Source organism: Phoxinus phoxinus (assembly GCF_949152265.1).
Source record: "Phoxinus phoxinus genome assembly, chromosome: 2".
Taxonomy (NCBI): domain Eukaryota; kingdom Metazoa; phylum Chordata; class Actinopteri; order Cypriniformes; family Leuciscidae; genus Phoxinus; species Phoxinus phoxinus.
The window spans coordinates 42,131,263-42,155,865 of NC_136877.1; the positions used below are offsets into that span (position 1 = coordinate 42,131,263).

General features: G+C 35.1%; 1 protein-coding gene across 2 annotated transcripts in view; it reads right to left on the reverse strand.

The window, feature by feature from the left end:
• Positions 1-24,603, reverse strand: part of efl1 (elongation factor like GTPase 1) — a 102,949-nt gene that overhangs the window by 77,977 nt on the left and 369 nt on the right. For both annotated transcript variants that reach the window (XM_079638265.1, XM_079638266.1), the window contains exons 2-12: positions 23,915-24,015; positions 23,728-23,795; positions 22,548-22,632; positions 22,326-22,459; positions 21,916-22,053; positions 20,865-21,082; positions 19,522-19,645; positions 17,244-17,323; positions 15,799-15,935; positions 12,760-12,882; positions 9,685-9,784 (exon numbers count right to left, since the gene is read on the reverse strand). In XM_079638265.1, the coding sequence (XP_079494391.1) occupies positions 9,685-9,784; positions 12,760-12,882; positions 15,799-15,935; positions 17,244-17,323; positions 19,522-19,645; positions 20,865-21,082; positions 21,916-22,053; positions 22,326-22,459; positions 22,548-22,632; positions 23,728-23,795; positions 23,915-24,015 (1,308 nt within the window). The remainder of the gene's footprint in view (positions 1-9,684; positions 9,785-12,759; positions 12,883-15,798; positions 15,936-17,243; positions 17,324-19,521; positions 19,646-20,864; positions 21,083-21,915; positions 22,054-22,325; positions 22,460-22,547; positions 22,633-23,727; positions 23,796-23,914; positions 24,016-24,603) is intronic.

The following is a 24,603-nucleotide window of genomic DNA, read 5'->3' on the forward strand; positions in this document are numbered from 1 at the left end:
AGTTTAATAATTTTTAAAACAACAATTATTTTGTCCACAGATAAATCATTTTAGATAAATATAATTAATCTAAAAAATGAGTCATACTTTGTGAATGAAAAATAAAACATGAGCTTAAGGTCAGCAACTGATATCCAGTGATACAGAAATTAAACCAACGATAAATTGACTTCTAATTTAAAGACACTTTTTGCCTAATAAACAACTTACTAATTGAATGACAGCCTTTTAAAGGGCACCTATTATGGAATTTTGAAATGTACCTTTCATGTAGTGTGTAACATAGATCTAAGTGAACAAAAACATCCTCCAAAGTTTGAAATATGAAAGTGCACCGTATATAAAGTTATTGTCTTTCAAAAGTGAGAGTCGACTCTGAGTCATTTTTATGAATCGTTAGAAGACCGAAGCTTTTTCTCTGACTAGATGACGTCAACTTGTCAAGTTATTTGAATACGATACGCCCACTTATTGCGCTCCAAGGTCAGGGAAAATATCATGGCGACGAGACGCTGTGTTCTGAAGTGCGGCTCAAAAGCAAACTTTTTTCATCTGCCCAAGGAGGAGCATTTGAAGACTAAGTGGCTACAATTCACTATACCACAGAAGTATAGTCCGAGCCTTGTGCTTTGTTCGCGTCATTTTGAAGACGATTGCTTTTTAAATGCAATCAAACTTGGATTCGCGAGCTGGCTGATATTGAAGGAAGGTTCAGTTCCAAGTGTATTTGCATCAGCTTCCTCCTACGTTTCACAACCTGTAAGTGTTATTAATAATTGTTGCTTTTATGTTTTATGTAGCATGCTTAATAATTATTTTGTTTGTTGAGTAAGCACCGTTTAGCTTCTAGGTCTTCAATGACAATTGTATTGAGATATGTGAAGTGTTTGTCGTTGTTTTCGGAGTTGTCTAAAGAATAGAGTAATACCTCGTAGTAACGTAACTGCATTTTTTTTTTGTAAAAACGTTATGTTTATATATCGGGCTAATGCAAACAAAGACTGATTGTGCTTTTACAATATGAACTCTGGGCTATGCTCGCTAACATAACATTAAATTCTTTATCTTATTTTTCGTTTTTTTACTACAAACTACAAAGCAGTGGACTATAATCATTATTATAATACAATTTAATTGATAAAAGCATCATTGTACTCCGTGTTAAAAATAAGTATTATCTCTGTAAACACTGCTGGGTCATCTGACCAATCAACGCAGATTAGCGTCGTGCAAAGGAGGGGTTTGAAAAACGAGTCGTTGAACGAATCATTTGGGAGTCGGTGAGCAAATCAGGTAAAAATAAATGCATATTATACGAAAACAAAAGTGTTTTTTGTCATTGCATGCATGTAAAACTGTTGTTGGGGACTCCCACAACAACATTAGGAACATTTTAAATGTCATAATAGGTGCCCTTTAAATATATGCATAAAAGGCAACTGAAAAGTATCAAAAAGAAATGATGATGGCCTGGTTTATATACAAGACAGTTTAATGTGACCATCATAAACAAAAAGAAACAAAATTCAACCGCTGGGACACAGAGTGCTTGTAGTTGAAGAAACACCCGTGTGTGTGTGTGTGTGTGTGTGTGTGTGTGTGTGTGTGTGTGTAGGTAGGTAGGTAGGTGCCTGTGTGTGTGTAGGTAGGTGTGTGTGTGTGTGTGTGTGTGTGTGTGTGTGTGTGTGTGTGTGTGTGTGTGTGTGTGTGTGTGTGTGTGTGTGTGTGTAGGTGCCTGTGTGTGTAGGTAGGTGCGTGTGTGTGTGTAGGTAGGTAGGTAGGTGTAGGTGTGTGTGTGTGTGTGTGTGTGTGTGTGTGTGTGTGTGTGTGTGTGTGTGTGTGTGTGTGTGTGTGTGTGTGTTTGGGGGGCAGAGACCCCATAGATGCGAGACAGAAAAAAGATCATCTCAGGTCAGGAAGAAACTTTATGCCTGGATACCCTGACGCTGACTGCTTTAAGCTGGGGGGGGAAACATGAGACAGAGAAAGCGAGAGAGGGAACATGATAAAAGAGTGAGAGAGTCCGTCTGGAGAAAAGGAGGGTGAGACGTGACTGAATACAACAAAAAGTGAATGCAAGCAAACAATGAAAGTAAAAAGAAGCTAAAGAGCCACTGGGAGCCGCCCATCTCCTCTCTGAACGGCCCGCAGCCAGGGAAGATAAACAGGGAGCTGGCGGTCAAGGCCCAAATACGGTGGCATATTAACCGCAGCATTCTTGATTGAAGGAAACAGTATGATGTTAGACTGAATAAACAGGAGTACATTACCGCGGCCCAACTCTTTTTCCGTTCATAAATCGCGCTCATCCCCCTCGATGACTCTAGCAGACCCGAAGGAAATGGAGTTGATCTCCACCGAGCTAGACGGCGTTCGAAACACACGGAGTAGAAGGTATTTAAGCATCAAAAGTGTTTGGCGAGATGGCGACGAGGGAAATTACCGCTTGAAAATCAACACGCTAAATTAAACGTGGCTCGATCCAGTTGAATCTGTCTGTCTCCTTCAGTCAGGGGAAAAGGTGTTTTGCTGGTGCTGGCTGGGAAGAGAAATTACTAGAAAATCCAGTTAAAATGTATACGTAAAAACGTTCAAAAGTTAAAGGAACCCAATTCTACACTCTTATAGAATTCACTTTTAACCAAGTTTCCTTAAAGCTACACTGTGTAGGATTTTCTCCCATCTAGCGGTAAAATTGTATATGACTACAACTGAATATTACTTTCTAGCCCCTCCCATTCCGAGGGCGTTTTAACTCCTACGGTGGCTGTATTATTCCAAATCTGCCGACAGTCGCGAGTAATCTCCCCCTCGCATTTGTCACGGTGCCACTGAGTGTAAAAAAGCAAAAGGCGAAGCTTGATTTTAGCTAAGAATCAACTTTTAAAAAATGACAGTGTAGCCTAAAAAAAAAAAATAGAGTTTTTCATAACCATTATTCACCCTTTTATGATCAAACTGCCTGTTTTAGCTACTGTATTTTAAGACTCCTGTATATAAATTACCTCTGCTATGATTCGCTGAGAGCGTAGAGATACTAAGTGAAAATGATGAAAAAAAAGTGATAATTATGAGATAAAGTCTTAAAGCTACAATATGTACAAAAAAATTGTCGCTAGGGGCGCTAACCTCTTACAATAACAAAGACGGAGGTTTATGACGCAGTGACGAGCTGAATGATGGCTTGCTGTCAAGCTGATGGATCTAATAATGTTAATGGATGAGTGAAAACATTCATGTTTTTTTTAACATTAGCAGGTCGCGATTGCTAATCATGGGAGACAGAGACGCGAGTCCCACGGATATAAAGGAAAAAGGATATTTAATTCTACCGAACTACCCGCAAGTGCTGAATTACTACTCACACAGGTCAGTTTATTAGACAAATTAAACTTGTGAGGTAACGCAGCGCTGTTTCACTTGGTCTAACGTTACACTATCATACTAAACAGCATTTGAGTGTGTTGAAAGTTATCATTTTATTCTATGTGTTAGTTTGTTTGCTACATGAAACTAGCAGCTTACTAGTAAGCTAGGTCAACATTAGAATAACATACTGATCATATTCTAACATTTCATCATGTTGAGCTATATAACATTGATTTGTTTTATGTAAATTTGCTCACCTGTCTAATAAAGAATGTTCAAGAGCGGTGTCGCTGTCAAGTCGTGACTCGTGAAGCTCTGTCAAGTCCAAGTTTGTCACGGACGTGGAGCTCTCGCCATCTCGAAAACGCCACGCCAATATTGAGCCTTATTTTAGTTCTCATTTTTTGTCCCAAAGTCTGCTTGCCAAGGTCCGTAATGTTTGAACGAAATAAGAACAGCGTGCCACTAAACGTTACGCACTACACAGTTGTCCACGTCTGTCGCCATGGTTACGTCATGGCTATGGGAGTACGAGCGGAAATCGAGGATAGCGCGGATATTGCGTCATTGACAGACAACATTTTTTTCCGGGACGGGCCATTATTTAAAATTGGAATTTCTCCGAAAGTGATTTTTGGACATTTTATTACAAAATTCTTACATATTGAACCTTTAATTATGACAGCAGAAATTATGAGTCATAATTGACACAAAGTAAACATTTTAGAATAAAAATCTGAGGAGTTTGATATAGAGTTCAATGCAGAACTCAGGCAATGTAGACAAAAGTAATTTCTGAATAATACATTTATAATACAAGTTTAATTACAAATTTTCCTGTCACATCACCACTATACAGTCAATTAAAGGCAAAACAGTTCATAAGTTTGTCATCAGTCAGAAGAACTTTTATTCAACAAGGGCCGAATTAAATTAATTAAGTGACAGTACATACATTTATAATGATATATATATATATATATTTAAAAAAATATATATTTTATTTTATTCTTTCTATTTATCAAAGAATCCTGGAGAGAGAAAAAAACGTATCACTGTTTCCACAAAAATATTGAAATGTTTATTGAGCAGCAAATCAACATATTAGATTTCTGAAGGATCATATGACACTGAAGACTGGAGTAATGATGCTGAAAATTCAGTTGCTTTGATAGTTAATCTTTTTAATTATCACTGTATTTTTCATCAAACAAATGAAGCCTTGGTGAGCATTATATCAATAAATCTCCAACCACCTGGCTTAATTCTGGCACTTAAAGCCCACGTTTCACGATCCAACCAATTCCTGAAAGAGAAAAGTTTTCCACTGAATATCCTGTTATGCTAATAGCGTTTAAACTGCTTACAGTTACCCATCTCAATACATTGCCAAGAAAGCAACTGGTTCCAGAACAGTGTTTCTTGCGTGTAAGCTCTGACAGTCACACGCATGCCTTCGATCACTCTTCCTGCTCTACACAAACACTGCATGGATTTTATTAGCTGCACCCCGGATCCGCCAGCTAAAGCTACACGGGAGCTCCTGCAGCCAATGAAAAGCTACATGCAGCCTGCAAGGGTCTACACATGTTCCTCAGCCCCCTCTGTCAAAACAACACTCGAAGACAGAAGTGCCGCCAAGCGTCGTCAGGGTTTTCCCAGGCCATCTGCTTCTAATGATTAAAAGTGCAACTGTCTCTCCACACATTAAAGTCCAGATAATTCGCTTCGACATCAGCGAGCCATATCGTCCACTGTCCAGCGTCACGCTTACCCAGTCGACATAAAACAGTGAGGGTGAGGTCAAAAGCTGAGAACAAAGGCCTCAAAATCATTCCAGGCTGGGAGATAGACCAGTATACATAGTGTAACGGTAGAAATGTGTCAACAAGTAGATATATCTATCTATAGTGGGCAGTATTGATTTTTTATTTGACAAACTGTTATTTTCAAGGGCTGTTGTTATAAATTAAACTAATTACAACTATATACATACATATATATTAGTGCTGTCAATTCGATTAATCGCGATTAATCAAATCTAACATAGAAGTTTGTGTTTACATAATATATGTGTGTTTTGTATTATATTTATAAGCGTATTAGAATGAAGAATTTCTGAAGGATCATGATGTGACACTGAAGACTGGAGTAATGATGCTGAAAATTCACAATGGCATTACAGGAATAAATTATATATTTTAAATATATTCAAATAGAAAACAGTTATTTTAAATAGTCACAATATTTAACAATATTACAGTTTATTTTTAATCAAATAAATGCAGCCTTGGTGAGCATAAGAGACTTAATTTGAAAAAATTGATCTTACTGATCCCAAACTTTTGAACGGCATTTATATGCACTACATTAATTAGACTTATATATTCAGACTTATAACTACAGAGTCATAACTATATATTCAGATTTGCATTTATATATTCAGATTTATAATTATATATTCAGGATTTATAAATATATATTCAGAGTTCTATAACTATATATTCAGATTTGTAACTAAATATTCAGAGTTATAACTACATAGTCAGATTTACATTTATATATTCAAAATTATAACTATATATTCAATTTATATTTTCAGGCTTATAACTATATATTCAGATATTATTTCCTGGTTGGCCCCCCATAATACACACACAAATATATATATATTATATAAAGAAAGAAAATAAATCAAATGAGTTGCAGTCCCTTGCATTTACTGGATTATCAGAAACTGTCAATAATACTTTTATTTGTTTGTTCATAGATAAACTATTTTTCATTGTATTTTTATGTGATGTCAAATTAATCATACCATGATATAACTATAAGATTTTGGTCATACCGCCCACCTGTACTCCAGGCTGTCACCTACTGTAGAAGGTGAGAAAGACGACAAAATGGGAGAACAAAAGGGTTGCAAACAGCGGACAGACGAACCAAGTGTGCAAGTGTAAGACTTTGTGAGTGGGTGGAATGTTTGAAAAGACACAGATGGAAACAAAAACACACTTGACTGAATTATCTGTAACACCACCAAATTCCACCCGACTTCCACCCGACCAGAAGAATAATGGAAAATGTCTGATCTGAGGTCAGTCCTAAAGGGGCCGTCTGACACACTGACTCGAGAACAAAGAGTCTGAGCAGCTCATGCCCTAAGATCTGGGGTCATTTGATGAGTTTGACGCGGCTGAGAGCGCCATCTAGCGTATGCTCCTGGATCTGCAACAGCCATTGTTCCTCAGCGCTGACATGATGTCACCTCACTTAGGAGGATGAAAACTGAAAAACATTTGTTTCAGTTGAGTCCAGACACAAAGGACATCAACAGGGACAGGATCTAAGCAAGCAACATTACTGTAGAATATCAATTCTCATAGTCCAGCAACAAAGGACAAGAACAGCAGCAAAAACTTGTGCTCACACACATACGGTAGACAAACAGAGCAAGCAAGGTGCCGTATCGATCAACTGCTACATCACTGTTTGGCCAAGGTCCATTAAGTTTGTAGAACCCAAGGGCTATAGCAAACTTACTCTCACACACACACGGAACCATTCCTAAAACTATCATATAGGGAATTCGATGGGAATCAAATCATATTCCCCTGGATAAACTGGAATTTTTGTACCAATTTGTATCAGACATCTACTCAAATGTCATTGGAATAACATCTACTGGATAGCTAAAAAGGGAAATCAATAAGGATCAATTGCAGTTTTTAAATCCCAAAAGACTTCCTTTAAATGTCCTACTGCTCTACTAAAGCACCACTCAGTAAAACTACACCAATACTGGAGCTAAGAAAAAATCATTTTGATTTATTTGATATTTATTTCACATTCTGTGCATGAGAGCAGTTAAAACCATTTCTTTCTTTACAGTCTAAGAAATTTGATTATGTCTTAATGGGTTCAAAAAGAAGATATTTTGAAGAATGTTGGTAACCAGACAGTTGACGGTAGCCATTGACTTCCATAGTATTTTGTTTTCCTACTATGGAAGTCAATGGCAACCGTCAACTGTCTGGTTACCACCATTCTTCAAAATATCTTCTTTTTGTGTTCAACGGAAGAAAGAAACTCATACAGGTTTGAAACAACATAAGGATGAGTAAATGATGACAGAATTTACATTTTTGGGTGACCTATCCCTTTAACAATAAAGTTAGTGCATTTTGTCTTTGTTGTGGAGTAAAGCCAGCATCCAAAATGAACATTCACCAAGGGCGAATCCAAGTAAATAAAAGACTTTAGGAATTGCACGTGGTTGCAGCACATGGTTTAAGTCGGAACGATAGTCTAATCCTCGCTGATGTAAATTATGTGAGCGACTCAAATCGAAGTCCTATAAACCATCTACAAAAGAAAACATCTGTCCTGACTCTTTCCTCGTGGAAGATTTACCAGCAGACGTTTATCTATGATGCCTAAAGGCTGTTTTTGTCCAGAACACCATGTGGAGACACATATGTGGAATGTTCCTCACATTAAGCCACCAAAACAAAAATATGAAAAACAAAATTACAATGTGTCTTCACGTTTACGTGACAGGAGACAGAAGAAAGCCTAATTTTGTATATGACGCTGCATGCGACAAAACAACATTCAAGACCGTTTGCTAAACATATCCAGGGAAAAAGCTAAATAGTCATATTGTCATAGAAGCAACAATATACTTTATATTATTTTACTATTACTTTATAAATTAAATATTTATATTTATCAATTCACCTGTCAATTGCCAGTGTAGAAAAAATACCTTCTGTCCAATTGGCTATTATAATAGTTTTGCGAATAGTGTTTTAACAGATGTAGTTTTTCATATGTGCTACACTGGAAAGAAAATTATCATAAGGAATATTTTATATTATATACAGCGCCCTTCACAAATATTTGCACCCATTAAAATATAAGCATGTTTATCCGCCTAGTCTTTATTCAAAATAGTAACAAAACCCCATCTTTAAATGAAGTAAACTCTTTCGTATTGAATAAAATGTATTATTTTATTTAATAGATGTGAAACAAATATTTTATTTTATTCAGAAAATGTGTGAACTGAAGTATATTATCATTCATATTGTATGTTTTTAAGTGGTAAGCCATGTCGTGACATCCTGTTTCACTAGGTCAAGGATTGCCACATTTTTTTGACAGCCGAACCACTTTAACCTGAAATATTTACTTGATGTTCCCCCTGAGATTATGTTATTATTTTAATAATTTAACAAAACAGTGAACATCAATGCTCGCTGGTTTTTGTGATGCAACGTGCCTGTTCTCTAACCTGGAAAATACAAAAAAAGTCTGAAGTGCACCACATGCTGTACGTAAAATTGCATTTAGATGTGAACTCAATACAAATCATGACATGTGATAGAAGTTTTTAAAAAAGACAAACCATAATTTAGTTAGATTTAAGCATAAACACAACACACATTGCTAGACAGGTAATGAATATAATCTAGCTGACATGTATAATTAATTTACAGTTATTACTATTATTTCAGTTAGATACTGTTTTTATTCAATATTTTTAGGGGATTTTATGGTGCTAAATTAATAGTTATGATCCATTTATTACAAGTTATTCACTTTTTGAGCATAGACCAGAAAGCTTTCCACCTAAAACTGTCATAAATCTTGAATGCTTTGGAGCACAGACTGAAGTTTGGTCTCTTTTTAAAGAAGACACATGGCAGATTATTTCTGAAATTAAACAAAAAAAAAAACTGAAACATAACATTTTTAAATTCACAGCCATAAATCTAAAGAAGTTGTGTTTAAATTTGCAAATATGCAAATTTGAGGTTAACATTAACATACAGCTTTCGGTAAGATTTTGTATGGGCACAGTACCAAACGTTTCCACTAGATGAAATTCGCTTCCCATTCGTTTCCAATGGGGTCATTTATGACCGCGAACAGTACAAATTTGACTTTTTTTCAGGACCATTTAAGCTTTTCGAGTCCATGATCTTTTTATTTGTGTTCCCATAGTACGTGCCAAAACCTTTACCCAGGTTTGCACCATTCTGATGAAGTAAAAAAAATGGTCAAAAATGATCTAACAGCACCAGAGGGTTAGCTAATTTAATTAATTATCGGAATTATAATGATTAAATATGAGGTGATAAACAGGCCCTATTCCTATAGTGATAAATCACAATGAGAAAGTTGGAGAACAGCAGTTTTAGGATTAGAAAGTCTCCAATGCTATGATCACATGCCATCTACAGTACATAACCACAACAATACAAGCTCTCTATAACTACCGTCTGAAAATAAACCGAACAAGTTCAATACCTCTGTTTGTTCTGTGGCAGAGCTTTGGAGTCCACGGAAACCATCTTTGACACAAAGACAATTACAGGCGCCGTCTCATCAGCCGAACAATCTAGAAATGCTACAGGGGACAAACACACAGAGCAAATAGATTAAAAAGAAAGTCTTATTTAATGTCAGCAACACTAGTGTAATTGTACAATTCGGACTTTGAACACAATATGGATGGGACACGGTGTGGTCCTTTTATATGAATATAAAATCAAACTAAATTTCACACCTATGCGCCATCAGAAATGACTTTAAAGCGTGATATTACAATCCGCGAGCCAGAATTGAGGAGCGCTTTGCTTTTTAATGCATGAGCTCAAAGAAACCTCAGCCTCAGGCCAAACGGTATTAAAAGCATCCTGCTATTACACAAACTCTTGTCGCAATTGTGTGAAGGCTGGAAAAACAAATGCCCTCTGGCAAATTTTAACACAGACTGCTACAAAAGTCAGTAAATAAACTACAGGTTCTTCAGTGCAGCACTATTAGATTTCACAAAGAAACTTATCAAGAACCCACTTTCCAAGTTTTTTTTTTCGTGGATTGAAAAAAAAAAAGTTCTGGAGGTTTCATTAAAGGTTCTTCAGATGCTGAATTTGACTTCTGGGGCTTTTAAAGCAGCAGAACCAGTTAGTGGCCAAAAGTGACGTCCAGAAAAGATATTTGTTTTAATGATCCTACAAATTCGATTACGGTAAATCATCAAAATATGAGGAAACTATTTTATATAATTTTTTTTATATTTTAATTATGAGGGTAGAACAAAACACTAAACTTGGTTAAGGTATTATCTGACTAAATTAATAAGCAAAAAAGGCAAACTACAGCTACAGGTTTTATTTTACTATAGAAAACAAAAAAGCTTAGAAGAACAAAAAGCTCACATGAAAAAGACTACAACATAAATAATCAGAAGATCATTTTTCACTGGTTCTCACTTGTGCAAGTGTTCAGCATTTATTTGTATGACTGCCTGGACAAAAATTACGTCCGCACAATCTGACAGTTGTTTTATTTGTGGTAACACAATGAAACCTGACTACAAGTAAAACTATGCAGGATGCTTACAAAATCTTAAACACATTTTTTATAACATTTTAATAAAGGGTGAAAATTTGCCTAGGCAGAACATCACTTTTGTCCACTAATGTAGACGGTTTTCTAAAGATCTAGATAATCTCTTTGTGACATTAAGAACGTAAGAGTTGAATGGATCACCCAACTTAATTGTTTTGGTTCTAAATTAAACCATTATTTTTAATACCAATAAGTTCACCCAAAAATAAAACATTCTGTCATCATGTACAGTCATATCCATATTAGCAGTGGATGTCATTGCATGCGTTTCATGCATCTAGTCACTGACTTCAAACCGAGCACGAAAAGCCTTGGGGCAAGATATACTAACAGCTCGCATCAGCGCAAACCCTCTTTTGCCGTTAAAAAACTTCTGTCAGGATTTACTAAACACACGCTGTAAAAAAAAAACTTAGCGCTGAAAATGTGTGGACAGAATTATTTTTGCGGCTGACCTTTGAGAGTTTTCCTTTCAGACGCAAAATTTATGGGAGGAGAGTATTTAAATGAATCACGCAAGGTGATTTACTACGGTAGTCAATTTACTGGTATTTGCGCCATAATTTACAACCCAAAATGCATGTCTAAAATCAGACGCTAATTGGCGCTGCTCTTGGTAGATTGAGTTGGTCGTTATGTAAATGATCTGGCTGTGTTCTTTTATTTGTACATCGTCAGTAGAGCTTTTATGGAATTGCGCTCTCACGCTAATTTGCCCTGTTTAAATCTGCCCCTTGGCATTTTTAATGTGCACTAATACATTTGTGTGCTACTGTGAAATTGAATGTTTTCAGCAAATCATGATTTTATTTTATTTTTTAAATCAGCATACAGGTTTGAAACAACATGAGTATGCGAGGACAGAATATTCTTTTTGAAATAACTTTTTTATATAAAGGTCTGGTCGCATTACGAACATTCAGGGAGATTTTGTCAATAGTGTAGCAATGTATTGACCACGGCTCACACAGAAGTCACTTTCAAATAAAGCCACTTTCTGCTGGTGGACATGACAAATTAGTATGGCATACGCAAGAGCGACATCTGAACTTTTTCCTCACATGAAACTGCTTATCATGCATCATTTTTGTTACTTGAAATAAAATAAATGTTAACAAAACAAATATTTTTGTATTATTTCAGCTAGTCGCCAAGACAAAAAAAAAATTCCCAACTTTTGATGTACTAAATTTTTTTAAATAATAATTAAAACCTATTACCGGTAATTAAAAAAAGAAGAAGATACAATTGCAAAAAACAACAAAATTACTAAAACTTTATCTGAAATTAAAACAAAAAAGGAGAATATACTGCAAACAAAAAAAGGAATTCAATATATGAATAAAAACTATAATAGTATCTCAATTATACCTAAATAACCACACCTAAGTCTGTTACTCACACACGGCTATCATATGACTTCAGCGCACAAGATATACAGACAACTTTTACGGTGCTTTTGTGTTTTCATGATGCCTTTTTGATTGACTGCTATAAAAAAAATGGGATGGGAAAGAACATCTTGAACATTCGGGCTAAGCATCTTTAGTGTTCCACGGAAGAAGGAAGATTATATGGTTTTGGAATAACATGAGGGAGTGTAAATGATGACAGCTTTTTAAATTTCTGGGTGAAATATTGCCTTTCAAACAAGAGGAACGCAACAAAAGGCCACTGCACCATCATAAAGCTTAAAAAAAAAAATCCACAAGCCAAAAGTGGAGCTGTTCAATCCAAATACAGTTCACAGAGCAGTGCGCAGACAGGTACTGTCGACTTAGGAAGCTTCCAGTGAGCGGAAAGTGCTAGAAAAGATCTAAGAGCGCCGTTTTCCTGAGTGAAGAGCACACGCGTGCAATACGAGTGTGAGTTTTGTATCCACAGATGGGAGTCTGGTGGTAGGAAATGCTGTGTGAATCACATCCTCTGCTTTCAGGTTCTCTGCTGTAGCCGTTAACACGCACTCACCTTTTTTTAGCTCCTGTGTTTTCTCGGGCAGGGAGTCAAACCTGCGCGCTCCCACGCTCATCAGCTTTTCCACTCTCTCAGCCGAGATCTCAGCTGGGCTGGGCAGCTTTTCACACACCATCGCTGAGTAACACAGTTAAAGAGAACACACTCGACTGACACTTTACACAAATAGGGTACAAAATAGGGCCTGAAATGTTTATGTTTTTAAACAAATGGTCAGTGAAACATGGTGCTTAACTTCAAAAAACGTTATATGTCAACCTCAGGATGTAGATATCACATGATTTTTATCATTAACATTTTATAATAAGGTTTCATTTGTTAACATTAGTTAACTGCATCAGATAACAATACTTCTACAGCATTGCTGTCCTTGGTATATGTTCTGTATATAACCTGACAGCCAGGTAAACTCTTTCATAGTCTCTTCCTGTCCACAGGTTTACTGACTTCAGAGTATTGATGTTAGGAAAGAGTTTACCTGGCTGTCAAGTTATATACAGAACATACACAGAGGACAGCACAACTACTTCATTTTTAAGGTCCAAATTTGTATCTGTTACCATTAGTTAAAGCTACATTCTGTCGGATTTTCTCCCATCTAGCGGTGAAATTATATATGACTACCAACTGAATATTACTTTCTAGCCCCTCCCATTCCGAGGGCGTTTTAACTCCAAAGGTGGCCGTATTATTTCAAATCTGCCGGCGGTCGCGAGTAATCTCCCCCTCGCATTCGTCACGGTGCCACTGAGTGTAAAAACGCGAAAGGCGAAGCTTGAATTTCCAGGTATGTCCCTCTTTGGCTAATGTATTTTCAAGATGGAGGTGTAACATGGCTTCCGACATTTGAGCGACTCAATCGTATGTATTATAAATGGCAGATTCTACGCCTACGAGAAAACTTGATTAGTTGGTAGAAGTAATTATACACATAATCACATATCATTTTAAAAGAACAAAGTGTTTTTGCTAAGAATCAACTTAAAAAAATACACAGTGTAGCTTTAATGCACAGTGAACTAACATGAACATGAAGATTTGTATTAACTAACATTAACAAGGTTAATAAATGCGGTAAAAATATTTTGCTGAAATCAAAAGTCAAGCAAAAGTTTTAGGTAAGTAAGATTTTTTTAATGTTTTTGAAAGAATTCTCTTACGGTCACCAAGGCTGCATTCATTTGATTAAAACAACAGTAAATTAATACAATACACAACATAATATTGTGAAATATTATTACAAATTAAAATAACTGTATTTAAAATGTTCTTCTTATGATGGCAAAGCAGAATTTTCAGAAGTTGTGCAGAAGTTCAGTTGAGCTGCTTAATATTTTAATGGAAACGGTGATAATTTTTTAGGATTCTTTGATGAACACAAAACAAAAGCATATATTTGGACCAAAACTCTCTTTTAACATTATAAATATCTTAACTGTCTCTTGATCAATTTAATGTATCCATGCTGAAAAGTAATAATTGAATAATATTAAATAATATATTAATAATATTAAATAATATATTAATTCAGTAATAATTCAAAAACAAAAATGTGACTGATTCCAAACCTTTGCACACAGTTTACAACTAGTTTACTTCAAATAAATGTAATAAAAGTATTGGATTGAGGATTCTTCTCTTATAACAACTTTGGTAACAGGGTTGAACGTTGAGCTTGACCAACACAATTCTGTCAGAATTGTGAGGTTTCTATGACTTTAATTACTGGATACAGTCGAGAAGATGAAGACTTGTGAGGTGAGACAGAACAAAAATTTAAAAAAAATTGTTAAAGAGGATTTAAACAAGCTACTATTCATGATACTCTAGGTCAATTTTATGTTAAACAAGTTTATCTAACATATCTAGTAGTTCTCACTACTAAAAAGCAAAGATTTGTAATGCTTTAAAAGTAATGGTTCACCCAACTTTGAAAAGCTCCAACTCCTTTCCAATCACACACACACACAACAAAAAAACAACAACACACAAACATAAAACACCTGCCAGGCAGGCCAAAACTCCACATTTGAGAAGTATTTTGAGAATCACTCAATTACATGTTTAGGGAAACAACTGACATTTTACCAAAAGTGTTAAATCGCAGTAACGTGTCGCTCCGAGCACCTGCAACCACAGTAATTGCGAGGCGTGCCTGTGTCAATCATATTGCCGTCTAATAACGGTCGGTTCTGTGTTTCCTTCCCATACAGCTGGTGAGATCACGGCTGAGGAGGTGGACAACGCCAGTCAACTGCCTAGTGCTGATGTGGCTAACGTCACTAGAGGGTGTGTATAATTAACAGAGGACTGTGTGTTGTACGTTTCTAGAAACTATACTCTGAAATGCAGACATTTGGACACTCCAATGAACAAGATGAAGAGGTTAAACCCATGTATTATTTCAAATGTATTCCCTACTTTGTTTTAATCAAACATTGTATTATTATCTAAAACCTTACTCTAGAGGGATTCAGTTAATCTGTGTAATTTCTACACCACTTGCGTCCCAAAACAGAAAAGCAAAAAATAATGACTTTTTAAGCAGCTGTAGAGATCAATTTGCAAACTAAATGCTTTCATAATGTTACAAAAGATATTTATTTTATTTCAAATAAATGCTGTTCTTTTTAACTGTCTATTCAAATAATCCTAAAAACTATGCATCACGGTTTCCACAAAAATATGAAGGAGCACAACGGTTTTCAACTTTGATAATAATAAGAATTGTTTCTTGAGCAGCAAATCAGCAAATAAGAATGATTAATGAAGCTTCATGTGACACTTAAGACTGGAGTAATGATGCTGAAAATTCAGCTTTGTATCACAGGAATAAATTACATTATAAAATATATTTAAATATAAAAACATATTAATTGGTAATAATATTTCACAATAATACTATTTTTACTGTATTTTTGATCAAATAAATGCAGCCTTGGTGAGCATAAGAGACTTCTTTCAAAAACTTTTTTTTTTAAACTCGAATAGAAAAAAAAACTTGAATGATAGAGTTTGTGTGGTAAAGGATACAGAGCACGGCCTGAGACACAGGAAGCCACTGGCTACAGATAGCACTGAGGAGCACTTTGGGGTCTGAGTGTTTTAGGTCACGAGGCATCACTTTTATCCCCAGAGAAGTCACCATCTTCTCCACCTTTTCTTTGTCCCTGGAAATTTGAAAACAGTCAAGTGAGATATACAGTGCATATACAGTGTCTTGCCAATGTACTCGTACCCCTTCATTTTTTCACACTTTGTTATGTTGCTGCCTTATGTTAAACTACTTTAAATGACCTTGTTTCACATGAATCTGCAATCCAAACACCATAATGCCAAAGCAAATAACTGATTTGTGGCAGTCCCCTAGTCCCTGCTTGAGTCTGGCCACTCTGTCATAAAGCCCAGATCAGTAGAATATTGCAATGATGTTTGTCCTTCTGTAAGTTTCTCCCATCTCTATATATATGATCATGGGTTGAGCAGATAGACCATCAGCTTCTTGGTCACCACTCTAACCAAGGCCCTTCTCCATCAGTTGCTCAGTTTGGCCAGCTCTAGAAAGAGTCCTGGTTGTCCCAAACTTCTTCCATTCAGGGATTATGGATGTCATATGCTCCTGTGAACCTTCACATCTCTGCAGGGCGTTCTTTTGATCTCATGGCTTGGTTTTTGCTCTTATATCCATTTTCAGCTTATATACATTTTATTAAGAGGCGTTTGCCTTTCCAAATCATTCCCATTCATTTAAATTTGCCACAGTTAACGCCACTCGAATTGTAGTAACATCTACAAGAGAAATTGGAATGCTCCTGAGATAAATTTCAGGTGTCCCAGAAAAGGGTACGAATACTTAGGCAATGTAATTATTTTTTGTGTTATTTTTTAATAAATTTGTAAAGTTTATGATGTATGGAGTGTAGATTGATGTGGGGAAAAAGTAATTTAAAGCAGTTTAGTATAAGGCAGCAACATAACAAAATGTGAAAAAATTAAGAGGTACGAATCCTTTTGCAAGACACTGTATATATGCATTTATTTATTTGAATAATGTGCACTGATGAATTATGCACAATTAGACCGGGAACATGCATTCATAAAATAAAATAAAAATCAACTTTGAATTCATACAAATGAATTATAGCACAGCTAAAGGTCCATTTAATACCATCAGTGTCATTTTAGTACTACTTACTATTATAGCATTAATTCATATTTTAAATAAATAAAAATTTCATCAAATATTTATATTTTATTTTTATTTCAGATTTATTGCAGTTAACAAAAACTTTTTAATATTTTAATTTATAACAATAATTTGCATACTAGATATTTTTATACCATATTTCCTACTAGATAGTTTATATTACCAAATGTCAAATATGCCAAGCATTTTCATTTTCAGTCTGTACAGATAAGTCATTTGTTGGTGTAAATTTCTCATATGTATAAACAAATGAGTTCATACAAAAAGTTACCTTGTAGTGACCACAGCGTCGTACATACTCCAAATGTTATCCAGGACAAGCTGCACAAACAGAGGTTTCTTTCCTTTGGACTGTGAAGTCAAAAGAAGAAAAAGTTGATGAGCGTAATGCCCATTAAGACAGTATATAGAACAAAGTTAGGAAATATTAATTTATATGAAAAAGAGAATGCATACACAAACTAAGACATTGTGTAAGCGCCCCAGTGCCGCATTGCTTCATTAGTTGCCTTTTTGGACATATAATAAAGAGCTTCTAATGTGACTGAATGGGGTCAAACTCAACTAACATCTGAGCTCAAATGAGTTTAAAGGCTTAAGTTAGGCTTGACTCTGTAATCAATGTTGTCGTCTGGAGGTCACGTCGCCCTCCATAACCAACTCTGAATGAGATCTGTCTGACAGAGTGGAATAATGGCAGTGACTGATCGAAGACATTGTTTCGTCTAAGCATTGTACGGCTGGCGGTCTAAATCAATCTGGTAACTGCAGATTGAGGCATAGATCTTCAGAGTTCATTATTCAGATCTTCGACCTACATTACTATAAACATCTCTAGCAAGAGTGGTTCTTATTAACCAATGCAGAAAATACAGGGTCAATGACAAATGAGCTTCAAAATAGATGGTTTTGCTAAATCTTTTCAAATCAAGTTTAAAACAAACATGCTATAAATGTGCTCACTGCTCAGAAATATGGATAGTACAGGAAAGTGGATCAATAAGTTAATTCTGTATGTTAAAACAGACTCATTTTAACCTAAAACAGTGGTTCTGCGTTATGCTGTTTCAGAGCTGAATCAACATGCAACAAAAACGTGGTTATCGATGGTTATACTGTACAGATGCAGGAAAGGGCCAATCACAGTGTGCAAATAAATGCAAGAAAGTTGAACAATCACAATGTTAAATGGTGAACATGATATCAAAGTCAGTGGTAGATTTTCTGACTTTTCCTTTAAAAAAACAAATTCACACCACAAATTTTTAGAGTAAAAATTAATTAATATGAAGCCAGGGCGTTAATACTTTTATTCAGCAAAAAAAAACATTAAATTGATCAAAAGTGTCAGTAAAAACATTTGGATTTCTGTTTCAAATAAATGCTGTTCTTTTGAGCTTTCTCCTGAAAAATCCGGATCCCGGTTTCCAAAAAAATATTAAGCAGCAGAACAGTTTTCAACATTGATAACAATAAGAGATATTTCTTGAGCAGTAAATCAGTATATTAGAATGATTTCTGAAGGATCATGTGACACTGAAGACTGGAGTAATGATGCTGAAAATTCAGCTTTGCCATGACAGTAATAAATTACATTTGAAAAAAATATATTAAAACAGATTCTTTCAAATCTAATGATATTTTTATTTACAATATTACTGTTTTTACTGTATTTTTGATCAAATTGGTGATCATAAGAGACTTCAATCAAAAACATTTTAAAAGAAAATTACCAAATTTTGTTTTACAGTAGTATACTTTAAAAAAAAATAAATAGTATTTCAGAATTGTTATTGCATTTTAATTCCGAAATCTAAAATGAGTCCATCACATAAGTGTAGAAGTCAAATCACTGTCTGTATAATTTAATTTTTTTGAATAATAGATCCAAAATCCAAAATATGAGTGTCACATTATTGACCCTTATAACACTGTATCCAGGTCTGTTATGTTCGGATCAGTGAAAGGATGTTCCACAGGCTTGAAGCTAATGTTTGCATGTGTATATGCTCTCTAGTTACTAAGGTGAGGTTTCGGTGAGAGAACTGATGTCCATTAGCATAACTGTAGCATATTCGAATGTCCTAAATGGCTCTACAAATCCAGAGAATCTATTTGAGGGCCTCTGCTGTCACATCACTCATGTAGCTCTTTCAGCCCACTTCCTGTCAGTCCCTCAAAGGAGGACAGCAGACACACGGGCTGCTTATGAATGAATATTTACAGAGATGGTCAAACCAAGTAGGCTATATAATGTAACAAATACTCTATAGCGACATTTTTATCTTAAAAGTATTTAATGCAACACAACATAGACCTGTATTACAGTAAATAATGCAGATTAAAAAAAATTCCCGGGTGCAAAACAACGTGACTATTGAAAACCCCAACATAAAATGAATGAGGTGGTACAATGGCATTATGGTGGTATAAAATCGTAATACCATGGCATTATTTAATATTTCAAAATATACCAAATACCAATGTATTACCATGCTACAAGTATATAAACCATGTTAAGGTGTATTATCTCTCAGAAATGATTGTACCTGAGCTCCCTTCATGATTTTTTTGGCTTTGGCGTTGAGGTAGAAATCGCCCCACAGAGTCTTGAGCAGGACCCAGAAGCGGATGCCCATTTTCTGACTGTACATCTCAGCAAACTGATGGATTCTGTCAGAGCATTACAGAAAATACAATTCAGCATCATTTTTTGCACTTGTCATTTTCATCCCATTCAGCATGGTGCCGATGACACATGAGTTTTGTAATGATACGATAAAAATACAACATTTTACAACAAAATTCAAAATGGCCAATGCCCAAAATAGCTGATATCAACTCGGTATGCTGCATAGAATCAGAAGAGACCAGTTTTATGATTTTTGGGCATGTAAAGCACATATCTTAAATCATCTATCCAAGATGTGATTACATATTTATAAATAATTATGTCTTTACATAAAAAACCTGAAGCTTAAGTTTATACTTCCACTAAATCTTTTTTAATTTCTTTAACTGAATTGATTTACATGTCCATGTGTAACTAACTAGGCCAACCTCACTGTGTTCTACAAAAAGAAAAAAAAGAAAAAATTCACACACCCAAATTTTGTGTTTCTGATTGAGAGATTGAAGTCTCATTTGAATCAGTTCAGGACAACTTCACAATATTTAGACATTTTCAAAAAGGCTTCCTTCATGGACTGAAACACTTGTTTCTAGGCCATTTGATAATATAGCCTCTGTGAACATTAATCTTACAGAAAAAAGAAAAGATGTAGACTTTGGTACTTGTATGTGGCATGTCACATTCCACTTTCATTGTATGGAAAAGAGCAGTTCAGACATTGTCTAACAACACATTTTTTGTTTCACTAAAGTAAGAACATACTAAAGGGTTTGGAACGGCACATGGGTGATTACATGATTGATGAACAACTTTTTGGGTGACCTATTCATTTAATCTAAAAATGCAAATTGGTACTTTACTCTGGAGTGTTTTTACAGTATAAACTGTGCTGAATGTGGTGTGCCTTGGTGCAAAAACATCCTCATGCTCACCAGAGTGCTCTGTTCTATTTGCTCAGCTTTTAGAAATGTCCACCTACACCAGTCATATTAGTACTTTAGCACTTATTTCAAGTATCTAAAACCACAATTATGTAACACCTCAAAAATGTGCAATACATTAGAAGGGTGGGGAGTCCTGATGTTGAAATCTAGTCAAGTATTGCCATCTTGTGATCCATCGTAAGTACTACAACCAATGCCAGGATGAAATGGGTGAAAGCCAACCATGTAAGCTGCTTTTAATAAAAGCATTAGACAAAATGTAAAAAAAGAAAAGAGAAGAAAAAACACCCTCAGTTTCAGAACGGGTAACACGTACCTGAAGCCCCAGCCGTCTATAGCACTGGCAAATACCACATTTCCCCGGTCAGGACTGAAGTAGAGGTCAGAGTCATCGGTTTCCTCTAAACCCGCGCTCCAGTCGTACACCTGATCTCCGCTGTCGTTCTCTGTACGGATGCTCTGAGCTTCTGCGTTTTTCTCCGCTCGCTCCTCCAGAACTTTAGAGGTGAATAACGTGCCGGTAACTGCGTTCACCTATAGAATTACCAGAAGCAAACATTTATAGCCATTTCATCTTTGCTCAGATACATGTCATACATACCATAAATGACCAAAATTTCTTTGATCTGTGGACTATGAAAACAGTGTAACTTTCAATACTCAAAACATCCTCAGTAAAAAAAAAAAAAAAAACTGTTATTCTCACAAAGGCTGCAAATTGCTATTGTGAGCATACACAAATAAAAGTAGACCCTTTACAGTTTCGAATTAGTCTAATCTGTATGACCAAAAATGAAGGAGTATTTAAAGTTGTTTCCGCTGTTATCGGGAACAAATACAAGTGATCCCGCCAGCGCCTCCATGCCATGCAGTAGTAGTGTGATACTTTAGCTTCTAGACTCCGCACAAACACTTGGATATGAGCCTAATAATAGCGCACTGGGTTAACTAGGTTATGTAGGTTAACATTAGAGCTAAAGTTTAGTTGACCATTAGGAAGCAGCCCTATTGTAAATAGAAACCTTTTTAAGATTGTAAATGTCTTTATAGTCCGTTTTGATCAATTTGATGTGTCCTTGCTGTAAAAAAAAAAAAAGGACAGAAAGAAAATCTTACTGGCCCCAATACGGACGTTATATAAAAAATAAAGAATATATATATGTTTTTAAATACAAGAAAAATATTTTAAAAACATTTTTTACACTTTGTAACATTTTCCTGTATAAGCACAATTTTCATTTGATACAGTATAAGTTCATCTTATAAATAAAAAAAAATGCCATAAAAGCATGACATGACTCCTTCAAAATCCATATTTTCGATTGAGTGTTCCCGAGCTTCAGCCATGTTTTGGAGCTCTGACTCACCTGCTCTAGTATTTTCTGCAGGTGAGCGTACGCCTCCTGTGAAGTGAGTTTCAGCTCCACAATCAGCCGGTCAATTTTGTTGATGACAAGAACAGGACGAATATTCTCCAGCCAAGCTTGTCGTAAAACAACTTGTGTCTAAAGCAGAAAAGAACGAGACGCTGTTACAGGATGATGTGGTGTAGAGCCTAAAGATCTGAGACATCTTTTTCACAAACAGATTCAAAATTCAAGAAATAAAACTGTAAAAAGCACTATATATTTATAACAGTGTGTAACTACTATACTGTGTTAACTACTATTAACACTGCATACATAACAGTGTGTAATTTTGACGTTGTCTGTTTAAAACGCAATATAACTTATACAGTGAATATTGACAATGAAAACACTCAAGTCATGGATCATACCTGCGGACACACTCCCTCGACGGCATCAACAACAACAATGGCCCCATCACACAGTCTGACGGCAGTGGACACCTCCGAGGAGAAGTCCACATGACCGGGAGAGTCGATCAGATTAATGAGGTAATCATTTCCTCCTGCAATGACAAAAATACAGTTCTTAACCGTAACTTACAGCAATACATGGTGTTGAATCAGTAAAGCTAACGACCGCGATGGCATTACCTGTTGTGCAATGTAATGAAATAGCGCTGGACTTCATTGTGATTCCTCTGATCTGCTCATCCTCTCTGCTATCCAGATACCTCAGCTACAGACAGAAAACTGCAGTTCAGATCATTATTTCATTATATATATATATATATATATATATATATATGCTTTTTTAAAATTAAGTATCCAATTATTTCCCACTGATTTTATGGGTAGTTAACAATTATGGTTAAAGTCAGGCCTACTGTTTGTGTTAAAAAAAAAAAAAAAGTCAGAGAAAGGCTGACTACATGAAAAACAATTGCATTATTATTTTTAATAATTTTGCATGAGTTTGCAAACCAGTCTGAATGGCTTACAGGAGTAATTTGTCTGTATCAAGTCAGATGACTGACTCACTCAACTGCAGATTATGATATTTGACTTAAAATTAGTTAAAACTTGTGGCAAATTTGTGAGGTTAGTGAAACCTGTATCTTTATATGACGTGTTTGTTTAGTGTTTGTGTGTGTGTGTGTGTAATGTATACTGTGCATGTGTGACATTCTTTCTTTATAAAATAGTATCTAATAATATGAATTTAACTTTTATTTATATATAGGCTAGCTTTAATTTTCAGTTCAGTTAATGTTTTAGTAATTTTTTTATGTGCTTTAGTCATTTTTATTAGTTTACTTACTATTATTTAACATACAAAACAAGCAAAGACATTCATACATAAATACACATACTTAACTGATAATACTTCCTTAATTTGTTCTTTTTTGTATTGTATTATATTGCACTGCTGGAGAATGCCTTAGCCTCACTCTAAGCATTTCAGTTGTACAAATTGTCACTGACATCTGTACACATGACAAATGAACTTGAAACTACCCTTAAACTAAAACTAGTCATTTGAGTACATCAAATTCAACTAATTTATTTCTTATTACGTTTATTTCTAATTTTCATTTTGCGTTAAAAGTGTTTTAAGTTTTCCATCTAATATTTAAATTGTATTTTATTCATACTTTATTTCAATTAAGGAAAGTGTTTTTTTTTACATTCTTGTCATTGTCAGAGATGTATTGTAATAATTCGTATCTAATTTGAATTTGTATCGTATTTAAAAAAAAAAAAAACATGTTGGAAAAAAGTATTAGTTATTGTGTGGTCTAATCACTGATAATTTTGCTTTAGGTCCACTTACCTTTCCAGCTAAACGACTGGATATAATACCATTACTCGCTACAAGACAGTCAGCTAATGTCGTCTTTCCTATGGGCAACACAAATTTACAAACACAAAGTTTTAAGTTTGAGTTAAGATTTTAAGGTAGACACTTGACCGTTAACAAAAACAAAGATCTAACACACATCAGCATACTTTACACTCACCGTGATCTACATGAGCGAGAATACACAGATTTCTGATCTGTGACGTTTTCTTCTGCAGTGCAATTATCTTCTCCAAACTTGTGTGACCCATTTTTGACTTTCTATGAAGATGAAATGCAAAACATGAACACACGAACACAAACACATTAACAGTAACCCCAAACACACTTCAGTCACTTCAAACAAATCAAATAAATGCTGTTCTCAGTACAGTATTCAGGCCTGATCCCTTCTGTTTTATTATATTAATAAATGTTTTAAACTGTGTGGATTTCCTGGAATAAAATACTTTCTAGAGATAATGCTTCACCACTTTCATCAACTATTTTGAATTTATGTTTATGTCATAAATACAAAAAAAAAATTTGGTGGTTTGGACACAATATCACACTCTGAATTATTAAACATTATCTTAAAGACATGACAGTAGCATCAGATAATTAATTTAGAATAGTATGTTAATCGGTTTTATTATTTCAAAACCTAAAAGTCATTTTTTTTAATGTTCTGTCTGTCTTTTCTTCTTGGTTTGACTCTTTTTCTTTCTTTTTTTTATCTACAGCAATTTTCAAGTGTGTCCAAATCATTTATCTATTGTATAAACAAAGGATGTGGATTTAAAGTCGATCAATTGCCAAATGTCGTTCTTTACAACCAAACTCGTGTGTGTTGGTGACAACTGGAAGGTA